Genomic DNA, 16,989 nt, shown 5'->3' with positions numbered 1-16,989 from the left:
AGAGACAATGGCTCATGCCCGGGCCGTTGTGCGTTTGCCTCCCTTACCCAGTTTATTCTGAACCGGTTTATATAGTTCTGGCTCATCCCGTTTCAATCTTTCATTCCTGCTCCCTCCTCTCTCCTTTCCTTCTTCCCATCCATCTCATTCTGAACCAAGTCACACTCGTTTCTGTCTATTCGTTGTTCTATTCAAAAACAAGTTTCAAAACAAAACACACATTCCCATCAAGATGAAGTTCCTCACCATCGCTACCACTCTGGCCAGTAAGCTTCTCTCTCAACAGCCCAACTCTTCACTCCAGCCCACCTCTTTCAACGTGACATGAGAGAGAGAGAGAGGGAGAGGGAGCGAATGTCGCGTCTCTCGCGTTGGGGGAACAAATTGAACTGACCCAAATCTCGTTGTAGCTCTTGCCGTTGCCGCCGACACCGGCGCACCCGTCTCGCAGATTGGCGACGGCCAGGTTCAGGTCGGCACCCAGCCCGCCGGCGGCCAGCAGCCGCAGCCGCAGCCCACCGCCCAGCCTCAGCCGTCCGCTCCCGCCGAGCCTTCTGCTTCCGTCGAGCCCACGGCTCCCTCTGTCCCCTCTGGCGGCCAGCAGCAGCCTTCCGTCTCCGTCCCCGTCTCCGTCCCCGTCCCCTCGGGCCAGCCTGAGCCGGCCAGCACCGTCAGCTGCGAGGAGCCCGCGCCCAACCCGGCCTCGTCCAACCCCCTCCCCTCGGGCACCGACGTCAACCCCGGCGGCGGCGGCGTCGTCCCCGTCCCTAGCGGCTCCGCCACTGCCCTGCCCGTCCCCCCCAGCGGCTCCGCCTCTGCCCTGCCCGTTCCCACGAGCAGCGGCGTGGCTACCGGCACCGGCATCGTCCCCTCCGTCACCAGCAGCGCCGGCGCTAACCCGACGAGCAGCCAGCCCGTCACCGCCGGTGCCGGCCGTGTTGCTGGCGGCGCTCTCGCTGCTTTCGCGGCCGTCGCCGCCGCTGTTGCTCTCCTGTAAACAGCTTCCTGCCTGGTGATGCAAACAAGCTGGGAAAACAAAAACGAGTCTGTCTTTTCTGAGTAGTGGTGTGAAACCACCTAGGATAGTGACATAGTTGTCTGCTGGGACTATGCGCCCAGGGCAGACTTTAATGATAATCAAAGTGTACGAAGCATCCTATCGAAACATTGACTAGTGCATATCATGTTGCAGAGGATCTCAATTGATAACTCGCAGAAAGGTGAATGTTGCAAGCCATAAGATGTGTCGTTTTCCAAAGACGGATAGCTCGATTGTGCAAAGTTTCCGCCGATGCTGCCGCGCATCGAGAACCACGCCAAGTCATCCGATATTGGGTGGCAATACTATAGAACCCCAACCGTGTGCATACCAATTTACGCGTGTCGTGCTGCAGTACGACGCTGCCACCAGACGGGCGTCAGCAAACTGCGACCGTTGGGTGCAGCTGCAGGTCCAACTGGAGCCCGCTGACGAGTGGTAGATGTGGGTGGATAAGGAACTATACGTGACAGGCAGTTCATGTAGTTGTAGCCCAGTTCATTTAGCTATAAGTACTGTCTGGTATTTTTGGCGTCACTATCACGCACGCACCGCAGCTAGGCGGTGTACTGGCTACTGCTTCCTTGGCGTGGCCGGACGCAGTCGGATATATCCGGCGTGCGACTTGCTGCGCGCAAGAGATTGTAAATGGATGCATGCTCTTGTTCAACTTTGACATGTGCCTCGGGCTGGAGAATTTTCTTGTCCAATCTGCCCCTCTGGACAAGGGTCGGTGACTCTGTCTTCGGCCTAGGGGAGGGGAGATAGATCGAGCCGTGGCGCGCCGACGGAGGAGCCGCTAACGGTTCAAGGACTAAAAAAAGGAGCAAGAATGGATATGAAGAGCAAAAGACGGGCCAAAAAAAAAAAAAAAGACCCGCAGCTCGGACGGTGACAGCCTGTGCCTGATTGAGGTCGAGGGGCCGCTGTGGCGGACAAAGTCGTTAGCTGCAGGACGGCATGAGAGTGGGCGGCACTGAATAAGAGTATTTGGAGAGCAATTGCGATGTGCAAAGGGTCAAGAGGCAAAGAAACATGACATAAATGCTTTAAAATTCAGGCCCCCTTTTGGTTGGTCTTGACAGATTGTTTCACAATGCCATGCCAGATCTGCCTGACATGTGCTTCCGTGTACTGATATCGTTCGGGGGGAGAAGAAGCGGAGAGCGGGCCTGTCTCGCCGGCGAGAGCGGGGTCGGCGTGGCGCGGGTTCTGGAGTGGCTGGGGCCGGCGTTTTGGTGTGGCGGTACAAGCTGCCAGCAGCTAGGACCACTGCTTAGGTGAGGGAGGTCGTTTTGGATGAGAGAAGAAAAGGAGAGAAGAATATTAAAAACAAAGAAGCTGACGATGATGCAAGAAGAAAAAAAAAAGCGAATTGAATAGCTGGGGTTTTCCTTTCAGCGAATCAAGCAACCGAAAAGATTTCCAAGAGAACATCAAAGCTTGGATCCTTCAGCCACTGGCTCGCGATAAAACGCCACACAGGCTACTGGGGGGCTCCAGTGCCAGTGAGGTGGATGCATAGAAATAGAATATCGAGCGATAACAATAGCCAATTCGCTTCCCAGCTTCATCCTACATCTCAAGCCAGCGGCAGGTTTCTTTAGCTGCAGAACGGGTTTTTCCCTCTTGGCCAGCGCCCACTATTATATCCTCTCGTCCTTTTACTCTCTCCCCTCCTTTCCTTTTGCCCTTTCCAAAAGCCTCCCTTTGGTGGCCGCCACTCAAGGCTGTCTTTTTGCCAATTTGCCTTGTTCCCTTCCCCTCTCTCTCTTTCTCTCTCTCCCGTCTATCCTCTGTCCACTTTCTTTTTTATTTCTTCCTTCTTTTTTTGCTGCTCTGCTCTGCCGCGCCTCCCCCCCTCCCTTCGTCGGACCATACCGAAGCAGAGAAAAAACCATGTCCGACGCCACGACTACGGGTGTCGTCGCAACGTCGGCGCCGTCCACCAGGAAGCGCAAATCAAACGCCGCAAACAAGCAGACAGAGACGCAGCAGCAAAAGAAAGACCGGGAGCTGCCCGCCGAGTCTTCTTCACCCGAGCCGACAACGACGACGACGACGTCGACGCGCGCGCACAAACCGCCCTCCAAGTATCGCCATGTCGAGGCTACCCACTCCCTCGTCCGCCCTTCCTGCCTGAGTCATGACTCCAACGCGTCGCCCAGCTTCTTGGGATTCCGTAATCTCATGGTTATTGTTCTTGGTATGTAAAAAATGTCAAAAAAAAATTAATTTTACCCTGTTGGGCTGCCGCTCGCGTTTGCTTTGTGCCAACCATTCCCCCCGTGATGGTTCGCGCATGTATGACGTGAGACAGTGGCGCTCTCTCTCGGTACCTACCAAGGTAGCTAGCTCTCTGCCCCTCACTAACAAGCGCCTCGTTTGCAGTGGTTGGCAATGTGCGATTAATGATTGAAAACATTCAAAAGGTAGTACTCCACGCCCTAAATAAACATGCAAACAAGAGGAAGAGGAGGAGGAAGAAGAAGAAGAAGAATACAATTGACTGCGTTGGCCCAATGACAAAAAGAACAGAAGAAAAAAAAAACCCCTGCTAACGCAACGCTCACCTCCCTTTGCAGTACGGCGTTCTCATCTGCCTCAAGTGTCACGACTTTCGCCGCCATGACGTCCTCCTCGGACTCGGTCTCTTCTGCCTCATCCCCTGCCACCTCCTCGTCGCCTACCTCATCGAGCTCGCGGCCGCGCGACAGGCCATCCGGTCGCGCCGGCGCACGGTTGAAACTGCCGCCGCCGCCGCCGCCGCCGACAATGACGGCTCCGGCTCCGGCTCCGGTGGCGGCGCCGGCGTGGCCACAACCGGCCCCTCGGAGCGCGAGCGCCGCAAGTTTCACCACATCTGGATCGTCGTCGCCTGGACGCACATGGCCAACATCACGCTCGCCCTCGCCCTCACCACCTTTGTCGTCTACTTTTACGTGCACCACCCGTTCGTCGGCACCGCGGCCGAGACGCACGCCCTCATCGTCTGGCTCAAGACGGCCTCGTACGCCTTCACCAACCGCGACCTGCGCCACGCCTACCTGCACCCGGTCCGCGGCGAGTCCGTGCCCGCCCTGTACCGCGCCTGCCCCTACCCGGACAACATCACCGTCGGCAACATGACCTACTTTTGGTGGGCGCCCACCCTCGTCTACCAGCCCGTCTACCCGCGCACCCCGCGCGTCCGCTGGGTTTACGTCGCCAAGCGCCTCGGCGAGGTCGTCTGCCTCTCCGTCTTCATCTGGTTCGCCAGCGCCCAGTACGCCGCCCCGGTCCTGCGCAACTCCCTCGACAAGGTCGCCTCCCTCGACCTCTTCTCCATCCTCGAGCGCCTGCTCAAGCTCTCCACAATCTCCCTCGTCATCTGGCTCGCCGGCTTCTTCGCAATCTTCCAGTCCTTCCTCAACGCCCTCGCCGAGCTCACCCGCTTCGGCGACCGCTTCTTCTACGACGACTGGTGGAACAGCGAGAGCCTCGGCGCCTACTGGCGCACCTGGAACCGCCCCGTCTACACCTACTTCAAGCGCCACGTCTACCGGCCCCTCCTCGGCCGCGGCTGGAAGCCCTCCACCGCCAGCTTCGCCGTCTTCTTCGTCTCCGCCGTTCTCCACGAGCTCCTCGTCGGCGTCCCTACACACAACATCATCGGCGTCGCCTTCCTCGGCATGTTCCTCCAGCTGCCCCTCATCGCCCTCACCGCGCCCCTCGAAAAGATGAAGATGGGCAACGGCGGCAAGGTCCTCGGCAACGCCATATTTTGGGTCTCCTTTACCATCTTCGGCCAGCCCTTTGCCGCCCTCATGTACTTTTATGCCTGGCAGGCCAAGTATGGAAGTGTCAGCCGCCAGCCCATCCTCTCTCCATCTGGGACAAGCTAATGCGTAGCGTCCAAGATGACTGCGTTGATAGATGGCATTCAGCACAGGAGGCAGACCCTGGCAGCCGCGACAAAGCGGCCCGTGTCGTCTGGGACGCGGTAGCCCGCACTCTCCAAGCGGGACCGAAGTCATTATCTGTTTTATAATTTCCGCCCGTTTTCATGGAAGCGATCCTATTTTCTATAGCCAGAGTACAGTAAAATCCAATCCAACCTGTTGATGCAATTAATTACTCATCCTTCTCCCTGTCGTTACTATACACGTGGTATTTTCATACATATGCATATGTACATGTATATATATCCCACCGGCTCCTGTCCATTCACCCGCATACATTGCCATTTTGATCCTGCCTAGTAAATGAATGGCATCCACGTCCCGACCCGCTTTCGATACTGCACATAGTCGTCCTGGAAAAACTCGACCAGCTTGGCTTCCTCGACGCGGATGCGCCGACTGAAAAAGTACCACAAGACGCCCGCGTAAGCAAAGAAGCACACGACGTTCCCGAGCACGAGCTGGGTGCCCAGGCCCCAGTAGAAGAAGCCAAAGTAGCTCGGGTGCCGCAGCCAGGCGTAGACGCCCGTAGTGACGAGGACGTGCGAGTCGGCCTTGGCCCACTGGATCTGGTGGTTGAAGCTGGCGCCCGCGCGCAGCATGGCGGCCGAGCGGACCGCCTGCCCGAGCACGACCAGGACCAGCCCGAGCGCGAGGCAGAGGCGGCCGGCGCCCACGCCGCCGCCCCAGCGCCGCGCGGGAAAAAAGACGGAGACGACGACGCACTCGGCAAACGCGGCGGCGTGCGCGATGGCGTAGGCCGGCCAGTTGGCCGTCAGCAGGAAGCTGTCCGTCGTGGCGACGCGCGTGTTGCGGCGCGCCGTGACCCAAAACTCGAGAAAGTGAAACGTCGACAGGGCGAGCAAGAAGAACGGCACGCGCCAGGCGGGCGACGACGGGGCGAGGTGCAGCCGCAGCAAGACCGTCAGCAGAAGCGCCGACGAGGCGGCGAAGCCGAGGCAAAAGGCGCGCAGGGCGATGCCGGACAGCGAGCGCGGCTGGCCCGGGTACAGCTCGGCGGTGACGGCGGCGGAGGGTGCGAGCGCACGAGGTTCGTCGTCATTGTCAAAGTCGGCGTCGGCAGAGGAGAAGGAGGGGCGTCGACGGCGCGATGATTGTTGGAAGCTGGCCATGGCGGAGAGATCGAAAGGGGGGGGGAGGGGGGGCAGGAGAGGAAGAGGGTCAATGGTGGTGTTATTTTATCGCTTCATTTCTGTGAGAGACGTGAGTGATTATATATGCCAGTAAATATATTCAAGTGAGATGAAATCGAACAGCAAAACACGGCATGAAAGCGAGTTCCGGCGTCAGGTAGCTGTTCGGCGTTGGGGGAGTTTGTTCGTGGTGTGTGAGGCTTGTTTGCAGACGGCCTGGGGCGAGCTATGGTGGGGCATGTTATGCCTGCTGCCGCCGCCACGCTTGAGAACAATAGCTACTGGTGCCGAAAGTTGCCGCCGTGGCTGCTGCCGAGTCAAATTGGTCCGTACATGGCTCCAATGGAATTCGCGATCGTAGGCAAAAGTTCCTTGCCTTCTCCTCTTTCCACCTCTTCCCATCTGGCCAAGTACGCCCGAATGCCTCTCCTGTTTGCTCCCCGCAGCGGCCCATGCACACTCGACTGAGGCCTGTTCGATACGCGACGTCGGCCACCCATTCCACCCATATGACCCAGTATAAGTCATACCAGGGTAAACAATCCTCAGTAGCGCTGGCTTCTCCGCGTGCCAAACATGCTTCAAAGCCTGACAAGACGTCCTCCGCACCTCGACAATAACCAGCAGCATTCTTAACCAGCTCTACAGCTTGACCCAAGATCCCTAGCGTGGATCTAGATGCATCAAAGTCATCATGTTGCTGGAGACTCCGGCCGCTCAAGTCTGTTGCATTACCATGAGAGTCATGATTACCCTATGCGCGGGTAATGGTATGAGCTGCGAGCCCAGTGACCAGTCGCTGTTGTGAGCCATCACTGTATACCAGCTTGAAAGAAATGGCACTGGTAATTTTGTCGTATATATCCCAGAAGCTTTGAATAAATTCTCAATGCACGCTAATGTAAAAATCGTTTGTCGTGAATAGAATCGTCGCGGCCGTTGGCGCATCCCTATGCAATCGCAACCGGGCACGCACACTGTTGCTCTATAATGCACCTTGGATCGTAAACGAGGAGATGAGCAGGATCAACAGGCATATGAACCCCCATATGCATGGTATCCACGTATTCATCTCATAGTCGCCCGATTGATACACGGCGCCGACTCTAGTGTTCAAGTTAGCCTACTCGTCAAAGCAGCAGACCGCCATATGAGGCACCATGAACCTACATCAACCCTACTATACTCCCGGACAAGACCGCTTCCACGCCAGCAACGCTCAGGTACACAATCGGTGCCAGCCACAGCAACTTCCAGGACCGCCGCTTGAAGCCGTGTGTCATAAAGGCCACCATCACCGCGCCCAGGTGGAACACGGCGTAGACGATGACGGTCCATACGACGGTGAAGCGCCAAACATCGCCAATGTGGTAGAGCGTGTAAATCTTGTCGCTCGTCTCGTCGGAGAGGGTATGCACGTTGAGCGACGGGAACGGCGGTGTCCTGTAGTCGGGTGGAGGCTCCGGCATGGCGGCGGGAGTGGTCAGCTGCGACGGGCCTGCTACGGAGAGTGTCTGTAGTGATTACCCGTCAAGTCACATCTGATGCGTCCGTAACGATGTTGCAATTGTCGCGTTGCCTCTCACGGATGATGGTCATTGCCGGATACAAACGGTGGATCTCGAGAGCTTCTGAAAGCTCCCCAGACGCATGCCCACAGCGCACAAGGCAGTGAGTGGGTGGGTCCTTCAGACCTCGGCACCCACCAACCACCAGGTAGGCCGCGGGACGCCGAGTCCGGGTATCTCGAATTCAACATCTACAAAGCACAGCGGACCTGTTGGACGACTAACAACGACAGTCCCCTAGAGTCTGGCATTGCGCTACGCACACGCAATAATGCCCGCCGACCGGCTCCTCAATACGCTCCTGCAATACTACCAGGACGTCCACGACGAACCCAAGTCGGAGCAGATCCTCGGCACCACCGTCCACCTACTCACACATCTCGGCAACCCGCTCAACCTCGGCGTCCTCACGTCGCAGCTGCTCACCGCACCCGCCATCTGGCAGCGGCCAGGGTTCGATCTGTCCCACGCGCTGCGCGTTGTCAGCATCTACAACAGCGCCGCCCTCCGTGTCCGTCAGGATGCCGCCGAAGCCCTCGAACGGAAGAAGAATCACAACGCCGCCGGCTTCGTGCCGCCACTACCGAGCCAGGAGCGCGAGAGCGGCGGCCTGAAGCCCGACGACTGGGTGCGCGCTGTCGTCAAGGGCGCCGACGACCGCTCCGCGCGCTGGCAGCACCTGCTCGTGCTGACGGGCGTGCTGGTCGGCTTCGAGGGCAACGACCGCCGCACGCTCTCCCGCGGCTTGCGCAGCACCTTGCAGCAGGCTGTCGTCGTGGCGGCCAACCTCGCACTGCAGTCGCATGCCGAAGACGGCCCACTGGCCGAGGCCTCCATCGTAATGGCCCTCAACTACGCCTTCCCGCTGCTGTCAGAGCACCACCAGGCGCAGCTCGACTGCGACGTGCTGCTGCCCGTCATGCTCTGGGCCATGTTGCGCGAGGGCTGTGGCGACGGCCTCTTCCTGCAGGACATTGCGCGTGACGTGACTCAGACGGTCGGCGGCAGCGGCGGCGGCAGCTGTAGCTGGCCCCAGCATGCGCCGTCCTTTGCGGCGCTCGTCGAGCTGGACCGCCGGCCAGTCATGAGCAACATGGGCCCGCTGGCCAAGATGGCAGCCTTTGCGGCGACGCACGCCAAGGACACCAACGTTGTTCTGCAGGCCCAGGACGATGTTGTGCTCTTCTCGCACAAGCTGCTCGACGCGTGGGCCAGGAACCGCCTCAGCGGCGTCGAGTTTGGCCTGGCGAGCGCTGCGCTCACCCCGGACACGCTGCAGGCGACCTGGCCGGTCCTATGGCAGGTCCTGCGCAAGATTATGTTTGGGGTCGTGGCGACGCTGCAGGCTATCGTGTCGCGGAGCCTGCTCGACCCGCGCATGCTGCACGAGGCCGTCGCCCCCGTCGTGGCGGCCAAGTCGCTGCAAATACTACGCAACATCTACTTTGTATCCTCCGTCAACGGCAACGACGCTTTTCAAGTATACACATTTACATATCTCACGTCGCTCGACGTCATTTGCAGGAGCGGCGCGGCCTGCGAAAAGTTCCTCGGCGACTTCCGACCGACCGACGGCCTGGCACTGCCGTCGGCACATCTGCAGCGGACGCTGGACCTCTACTACCTCAACGTCGCCGAGCACATGCCGCTGTCGTTGACCACCGAGGCGGCTGACGCGCTGGTCATCAAGCCGGCGACGGCGTACCTGGGCTTTGACGGCGCCATGTCGCCTACCATGGTCCAGATCTTCGAGTCGGCCCACAGTGCCGTGCTGTCGGTGCTGTCGTGCCCGCAGCACAGCGCGCTGACGATGCAGCTCGCGCCGTTCTACATTGTCAAGCTCTTCGAGTCGTTCCCGCGCCGCATCTCGCCGCGGCAGTTCCGCGTGGCCTTCAAGACGGTCATCCAGATGGTGTCGCCGCCGTTCCCGATCGCGGCGCAGGAGCCTCTGCTCGGCGAGACGCTGCTCGAGATGCTGCTCGCCGCCGCCGCCGCCGCGTCCACGACGCCGCTGGAGCCCGACGAGGCAACGTTGGCGGCGTCGGCCGAGAGCGGCGCCGAGACCACGCTGCAGTCGGCGCAGAGCGCGCTCGTGCTGGCCCTCGTCGACGCGCTGCCGTTCCTGCCGCTGCCGCTCGTCGAGGAGTGGATGGACGTTGCGGCGCGGACGCTCAACGCGATCGCAGACCCGAGGCTGCGACGGCCCGTCCGGGAGCGCTTCTGGGACATTCTCATCAACGGGGAGATGGACGTTGAGCGGTCCGCCATTGGCGTCGCCTGGTGGGGAACAAAGGGCGGACGAGAGCTGGTGCTCGGGGGCGGACGGACTGCTGCGCCCTCGGAGGAGCTGCCGATGATGAGCGGCGCCCTCATGCCACCGCCGGAGAGCAAGCTATAAGGCTCTCCATTCGAGCAGGATAAATCCGCCTGTGCAAGACGTGTATACTAGACAAAGAAAGCATAATGCAGCGAATATACCATAATGATACTGTATGCTGCCATCAATTGTAAAAGAGCTGGGCTCAGTTTCTCGAACCCCCAATTGGCACGGCTGCATCCAAACGCAGTCAGTCAGCCTTCTAACCTGTCACAGCTACCGTATTTTTTGGAGGGATGATTTGTCGACGGCGTCGAGTGACGCAGAAGGCGGTGACTCGGAAATTCGGCGACCCAAGAGGTCTCTTCTGCGCAGGCTAGCGACGCTTGTGAGAGGGGAACGGCGGGAACAAGAGGGGTCCATGGAACGTAATGCACGGGTAGTCCGTCACAACAGGGGAGTCTCTCTGCACGATAGCCCGTCGCAGTGTGCAAGTAAGTAGTTGGGACGAATTTGATTCGAAGGGCAAGTACGTTCTCACAGACATGGTAAGTATCCCTGACACTTGAATGGGATCCATGCTGTCAGGCGCGTACTGAGCACATTTGCGTCGCGAACCCCTGCCTGGTGGTGCGAATCACTCTGAATTATGCAGTGGGGTCTTGCCAAATCAATACATCAATCAAAAACTGCTCGGTTCAACATTGGGATGTGAATTGTCATACAATCTACGTCGTAATACCGATAGATGGTTCAAATGGTTGGCAGTTATCGACAGGCGCAGCCCGCCTTTCAATAGTCGGTTTCCATAGCCTACTAGCCTTCCATAATTCTTCAGTCTCAACTCTCACATCGACAGTAACAAGAGGGAAATGGGCTACGACCAGATGGCCAATAGCCACGCAATCATGCCCAGCCCGAAATGTGCAGACATGGTCGAGAAAGAGACTGCTCTTGGCGCATTCAATAACGCACTTGCTCGCCTCATCACCAACCAACGACCAACATGAGCTCCTTTGATTGTACACAACTATTCGCGCACTCTCTTCTCAACCCCTCCCGATGCGAAAGCTCCAGACGCAGACCCCGACATCGAGCCAAGCAGTCAGATGGACGATTTCGCCCTCCTGCAAGTCACCAACCAACGCCCCGGAGCAGCGCATGTGCAGGAAGCATCGGCCCCGCCGAGTCGAACCCTTTTTTTTTCAATCTCAGAGGGCCACCCCTCATCAGAGCCAGGCGATCACACAGCCACACCTGATGTGCTGGGCGGGCATGCACCAGCTTGACAAGGCCAGTTGGAGGTGGGGGGACGGCGTCGCGGCGGGCTCTTCAGACACGTCTGGACAAGACAAAAGCAAATATCTCTGAAAAAAGTCGACGGAATGGTTAGGCATCTCCGAATGGCTGCGACCCCTCTTTCCCAACTTCCCCAGCTCAGGCTGCCTCCTCCGCCCGCTTGATGGCCTTGCACCCATTGCGCCATCTTTGTGCCAACTAGACCACAGCCAACATTCAACACGTAACTAACTCACGCAGTAATCTCTCAAGTATGAGCGTACTGATACTTGTGGGCGGCCGCGCGCCGCCCCAATTCCCAGCTCGACAAGCTTCCTGCTCCGCCGCATTTTCCATCACTAGCGCCGCTCTGATCTGCAGCTAACCACAAGCTTCCCCTCTCTTTCTAGTATCCAACACTATCACTCTGTGGCTCTCTCTCTCTGCAGTTCCTCAAAGTGGAAAGCTCTTCCCGGCTCACGGCACTGCGCGACCCCTCCATGGACCGCTGTTCCAGACCTCCATCACACCCCCCCTCTCTTCTAAGTAGAGCCTCGCTCATGCCGTATGTGGGCGGGTGTGGCCAGGGGGGTGCACCAAGGGAGAGCGCTGTACGGATTAGATTGCGGTACGGAGTATCCGTACTCCCTTGATAGTTACAGGAAAGAGGGCCGAAAATAGACGCATTGGATGGGCTATTACGGCATCCTCCTCGCACACACACACACCCTTCCCCAGGGTGGCCACTTGGGTGGGTAGTCCTTTCAGCTGTCCTAGGCGAATGGCAAACGTCATTCCTCATCTCTAATGGCGTGAGGGGTCGTGAGGGGGCTTTTGTGTTAGTTGGCTGGCAAGCTTGGAAGCTTTCCTCGGATGAAGGCGAGAAGAGCTCAGGTGTGCCTTTGTAGCTTGTAGTATAAACCTACGCTGCCCCCCGACGAGCTCATTTCCTGGTTTCCGAGAATTTATTCACTCATCCTGCACGACCAAAGAATTCACCAATCTCTTATACCCCAAGTTTTTTTTTTCTTTTCACCAATCTATAGCCATGTCTTACCGCGACAACGACGATAACGTAAGTCCAGCTTATGAGCTCTCATTGCTATACCCCCGCTAACATGAATTGGTCCAGTCCTATGGAGGCAACACCGTATGTGATGAGAATTGATTTCTCGTGAAGAAATCTCATCATACCTTTGGGGAGAATGAAATGACTAACACCACCACTTTACAGGACAGCTACGGCTCGTCTGGTAACAACTCGTCCAGTTACGGCTCCGGCAACAACAGCTCTAGCCGTCGCAACAATGATGATGACGACAGCTTCGGTTCGTCTGGCACCAAGAGCTCCAGCTACGGCTCCGGCAACAACAACAGCTCCAGCTACGGCTCCGGAAACAACAACAGCTCCAGCCGCCGCAACAACGATGACGACGATACCTATGGTTCCGGCAACAAGAGCGGCTCCTACGGCTCCTCTGGCAACAACAACTCGTCTAGCTACGGCTCGTCGGACAACAACAACTCTAGCTCGTATGGCTCCGGCAACAACAGCTCCAGCCGCCGCGACAACGACAGCTACGGATCGTCGGGCAACAACAACAACTCGTCCAGCTACGGCTCCTCCGGCAACACCTCGTCCAGCCGCCGCAACAATGACGACGACGACGACAGCTTTGGCTCCTCCGGCAATAACAACTCCAGCAGCTACGGCTCCTCTGGAAACAACAACAACAGCTCCAGCTACGGCTCCTCTGGAAACAACTCGAGTTCCTACGGCTCCTCCGGAAACACGAGCTCTAGCCGTCGTAACAACGACGACGACGACAGCTTTGGCTCGTCGGGCAACAACAACAACTCTAGCTCGTATGGCTCCGGCGGCAACAACAGCTCCAGCCGCCGCGACAATGACAACAGCTACGGCTCGTCTGGAAACAACAACAACAACACCACTTCCAGCTACGGCTCCTCCAACAACTCGTCCAGCCGCCGCAACAACAACAACGACGACGACGATACCTACGGCTCCAGCAACAAGACGAGCTCCTACGGCTCGTCTGGCAACAACAACAACTCGTCCAGCTACGGCTCGTCGGACAACAACAACTCCAGCTCCTACGGCTCTTCCGGCCGCACTGGCGGCTCCGACTCGTACGGCTCCTCCAACCGTGACGACGACTACTAAGTGGCCGGGCTCACGGGCACTCAAACACCCTTTGTTATGTAATGATGAACAACGATTTATTTTTTTAAAGTCAATGCAGCCTCGCGGCCGAGACATTGCCCTCTCTGGGCTCCAGCTTGGGGTTGCATGTTCTATATTTAAATTGACCACCTTGACTGAGTGAAATGAATTTTTACCGTGCCCGAGTGCCCTATGCATGCAGTGCCGCGCCTTACTCTAGAGACGTTCTGATAAATACTTGTAGGTCTTCTTGCTAGCCTTTGAGACTATGCAAGCTTTTTATCGACTTTGACTAAAATTACACCCTTGGTCAATTGACTTTTGCTGTCCCAGAGGTGAATGAAGCGGTATCCGCTCGCCAGTCGATCCAGCCGAACACATGCCCACGCCGCCAGGTCATCATTGCCAATTTCGTCATCGCAGACCTTGAACCGCAGAAACGTGAGCTCCTCCACCACATCTGTGATACCCTGAAACGAAAGCACCTGGCCTTTAAAGTCCACATCGGCCCCGCCCCGGTGCGACTTGGTGTGCGCCTTGTGGTCACCGTCTCGTTCATGCCCTTGGTTGGCGAGCGTGCGCTTATTGCCGGTCAGGTCGTGGCTGGGGTTGCCGTCGACGTGCAGTTCCATCTTGATGTAAGGGTGGAAGCCGCTGTCGGAGGTGTCTCCAAACGGCAGCGGGACGTACTGCGCGGCGAAAAACGTAACGGATAGAGAGAGGGTCTTGCGGATAATGTCGTTGGGAGATGGCTTGGCTGCGAGGTGCGGCCGGTAACCTGGGCAACGTGTGTTAGAATGTTTTATGCAGCTGGCGATAGAAATCTCTAAACCGTACCTTCTGGCTTCAAGACGTAGCCGTTTGTGCCACCGAACATGCCCTGGTTCAGCATCATGCCTTGGTCTGTCTGTTGCCAGTTGAGCGCGACGATCTGTGCGCCAGAACCCCAAAACGGCGGGGGATTGAGGTTGGAGCTTCCGATGCGTAGTCCTGAAGGATACGCACGCAGCATGTAGTCGCGGTTGTGCTCAAAAAGCTTGGCGCTATTCTGCTCATGATGCGTCGTGAACTTCTTCTCGGACAGTGAGAAAATGTGAGCAGGCATGGTGGCTTCTGGCTGCGCCCACGACTTGAAGCTCACCGCGCGCGTGTAGATGCCGAGATCGGACAGCGCCCTGATAATCTTGGACGGCTTCTTCTTTTCCGCTGCCTTGACGGGCAACTCACTATCTGTCCGGTCGAGTCCCTCGACCTCCTCCTCGCCGCTCTCGCCGTGGCTTCTGTTTGGCGGCGCATACTTGACCTTGACGAGAATCTTGCCGCGCAGGGAATCCGGGCTGGGTAGCACGGCCGGCACCTGGTCCTCTGGCGGCGCGACCACAGCAACGTCGCCCCAGGCGTCCTTCATGATGTCGACCATGATGGCCTGCTGCTCGGGGTTGCAGTGTACCTCAAGGCTGATGATGAGGGGGAGGTCGCTGGCCGCGAAGGCATGCTCCCGGATGGTGGCACACACGTCGCGGAAAGAAACTTCTTTAGTTAGAGTATAGCCATGCAGGACACGCGGTTCGTTGGCGAGGGAAGACTGCGACGAGGAGCGCAGCGAGGTAAGTGACTTGTTGGCGTCGGTGAGACGGTGGCTAGCGGTGCGCTCGAGCTTGCGCCGCAGTGCGCCCGTTTTGCTGAGCCGCGAGGCGACGGCTTCGGGGAGGCTGGACTTTAGCCGTGCCAGCCTATCAGACTGACTATGACTTTCCTTTTTACCGAGTCTGGTCGTGTTCTCCTCGTCGGAGGAGCTCTCTGAGCTCTCCGCGTCACTTCCTGTGCCATCCCAGACGTCAATCTCGACGCAACGGCAGCCGCGTCGCAGCACATTGGCATAAGCTTCTGTCGTGCTGTCGCTGTAGAGCTGGTTGCCTGTGAGGTACGTGTTGTGGCTCGATGAGATGAAGTATGCCGACATGGGCCATGACAGGTCCTCGTTGTCGCGAGGGAGAATGGCTGCCGCATTAGACGAGGCCATAGAGTCTAGGAAACCAGCAAGATCCAGGGCGGGCGTGTCGCCATCGTCGTCGAAGATTTGCTCATGCTTCTGTAAGTTGCGGATAAAATCGCTCGTCTGAGAAGCTGTCCACGTACTTTCTGACCCTGCATGTACAGCGTAGATAGAGCGCAGATGCTTCATGACATTGGGCTGAAAGCTCTCGACGACGCGAGCCTGAGGGAAACGCTGACCCGGCGCATCGGGCGCATCGAGCGCCTCACTGGGCGGTGGAGACGTGGAGTTTCTCATTGTAGTCTGTTTCTTAGATGCCATGACGGCTATTTTGGAATTATGATGAGTATCGATACACCGAATGCCGTCAGTCGAAACGTGAAACGGCGGCTGCTCCGTTGCAGCGTTTGAATAGGGCGGCATAGCTAACCTACTATTACTAACCTGTAGTACATACCTATAGCGAGGCGGGACCGCTGCAAGCTAGGTAAGTGCCAGGTGGAGGCCTTCCTTGACTCCTGAACAGTGCACTGTTACCGCCCACTCCATGCAAGAGTTGGGCTCATAACGGCTCTGAAGTCTGATAGGAGGTTTTTTTTTAAACCCTATTCTTTCACTTTCAGCCGAGTCGAGTGAGACCACATTGTGTCTCAGGCGTAGGCTCCATGACGCACAATTGGGGCAAAATAGCATTGGAACTAAGTCAGATCAACACATGTACGAGCCGTTTCAAACACTGTTAAGAACCCAATGGTAATTCTCAAAATTCATAGGAGCTGAGCATTCCTTGGATGGCTTCTTTACAATCAATAATTTACGCGTCTTCACTCATGAATCGAGCTGATTGAGACCGCGTCTGCGGGTGGCTAATCAGCCAGATAAAGCTCTAGTCAATGTCACCCCCTTTTTTTAGTCATCTCGAATCAGCAATCCAATATAGTATCAAAATACTTTTTTATTTTGACAGGAAGAAGCTTTAGTTTAGATCCTCTCGTCTTGATAACTCTGTCTGGGCTCTGTGTCGTGTCTAGTATAGGGTACTAGGCATATTTATCCTATGAAACGAGGCTTGCCAAAGTATTAGCAATCTCGGTGGCAAAAAGGTCTGGTGAGATTTCAGAAACATGTTTGAACCCTTTTATTAGAAACATGCAATGAGAATAGGCATACCAAACACAGTTTGTTAAAGTCTCAACGATAGGCACCAGTTCCCAGGCCAGTGCGGGGAATAGACCCGTGGCCAAGCCTGAGCATCCTCGCAGTCGATGCATGTAGTGACATAATGCAACGCCGCGAAGAAACCCTAGTCTGTCTACTGAAAGCTTTTACTCAAAGATCTTGTGAGAGCCGTCATAGTAGTATTCTCTCTATAACTTGAGCGTGACGTATCGCTGGCATCTGCTTCGTCAGATGCTGGGCTGCGCAGAATGATGCCATAGTGCAGACCTCCGGTAAGTTAAACGACGAAGTATTGCACATGGCCGATCCTCTTAATGCCATTCAAAAGGAAA

The 16,989-nt window shown here is 57.0% G+C and overlaps 7 protein-coding genes across 7 annotated transcripts; 4 read left to right on the top strand and 3 right to left on the bottom strand.

Moving 5' to 3' along the window:
- Positions 1 to 232: 232 nt before the first annotated feature.
- Positions 233 to 997, top strand: V2A60_000648 (uncharacterized protein; the record flags this gene model as incomplete). The annotated part of the gene is made up of 2 exons (XM_083252016.1): positions 233 to 266; positions 411 to 997. The coding sequence occupies 2 exons, from the start codon at positions 233 to 235 to the stop codon at positions 995 to 997; spliced, it is 621 nt and encodes a 206-aa protein (XP_083108142.1).
- A 1,941-nt stretch (positions 998 to 2,938) lies between these two features.
- Positions 2,939 to 4,923, top strand: V2A60_000647 (MBOAT, membrane-bound O-acyltransferase family-domain-containing protein; the record flags this gene model as incomplete). The annotated part of the gene is made up of 3 exons (XM_083252015.1): positions 2,939 to 3,245; positions 3,431 to 3,471; positions 3,625 to 4,923. The coding sequence occupies 3 exons, from the start codon at positions 2,939 to 2,941 to the stop codon at positions 4,921 to 4,923; spliced, it is 1,647 nt and encodes a 548-aa protein (XP_083108141.1).
- Positions 4,924 to 5,276: 353 nt separating this feature from the next.
- On the bottom strand, positions 5,277 to 6,113 carry V2A60_000646 (protein-S-isoprenylcysteine carboxyl O-methyltransferase; the record flags this gene model as incomplete). Its single annotated transcript, XM_083252014.1, has 1 exon — positions 5,277 to 6,113. One exon carries the CDS (start codon positions 6,111 to 6,113, stop codon positions 5,277 to 5,279), a length of 837 nt encoding a protein of 278 aa, XP_083108140.1.
- Positions 6,114 to 7,119: 1,006 nt separating this feature from the next.
- V2A60_000645 (uncharacterized protein) lies at positions 7,120 to 7,603 on the bottom strand (the record flags this gene model as incomplete). The annotated part of the gene is made up of 2 exons (XM_083252013.1): positions 7,120 to 7,240; positions 7,305 to 7,603. The coding sequence occupies 2 exons, from the start codon at positions 7,601 to 7,603 to the stop codon at positions 7,120 to 7,122; spliced, it is 420 nt and encodes a 139-aa protein (XP_083108139.1).
- Positions 7,604 to 7,973: 370 nt separating this feature from the next.
- On the top strand, positions 7,974 to 10,100 carry V2A60_000644 (uncharacterized protein; the record flags this gene model as incomplete). The annotated part of the gene is made up of 1 exon (XM_083252012.1): positions 7,974 to 10,100. The coding sequence occupies one exon, from the start codon at positions 7,974 to 7,976 to the stop codon at positions 10,098 to 10,100; it is 2,127 nt and encodes a 708-aa protein (XP_083108138.1).
- Positions 10,101 to 12,345: 2,245 nt separating this feature from the next.
- Positions 12,346 to 13,482, top strand: V2A60_000643 (DNA damage-responsive protein 48; the record flags this gene model as incomplete). Its single annotated transcript, XM_083252011.1, has 3 exons — positions 12,346 to 12,372; positions 12,430 to 12,447; positions 12,532 to 13,482. The coding sequence occupies 3 exons, from the start codon at positions 12,346 to 12,348 to the stop codon at positions 13,480 to 13,482; spliced, it is 996 nt and encodes a 331-aa protein (XP_083108137.1).
- Positions 13,483 to 13,748: 266 nt separating this feature from the next.
- Positions 13,749 to 15,799, bottom strand: V2A60_000642 (PLC-like phosphodiesterase; the record flags this gene model as incomplete). Its single annotated transcript, XM_083252010.1, has 2 exons — positions 13,749 to 14,260; positions 14,320 to 15,799. 2 exons carry the CDS (start codon positions 15,797 to 15,799, stop codon positions 13,749 to 13,751), a joined length of 1,992 nt encoding a protein of 663 aa, XP_083108136.1.
- Between the last annotated feature and the right edge of the window lie 1,190 nt (positions 15,800 to 16,989).

This window comes from Cordyceps javanica, chromosome 1 (genome assembly GCF_051103115.1).
Source record: "Cordyceps javanica chromosome 1, complete sequence".
Classification (NCBI taxonomy): domain Eukaryota; kingdom Fungi; phylum Ascomycota; class Sordariomycetes; order Hypocreales; family Cordycipitaceae; genus Cordyceps; species Cordyceps javanica.
The sequence above is the reverse complement of the archived record's forward strand: the minus strand, read 5'-3'. Positions and strand labels throughout refer to the sequence as shown.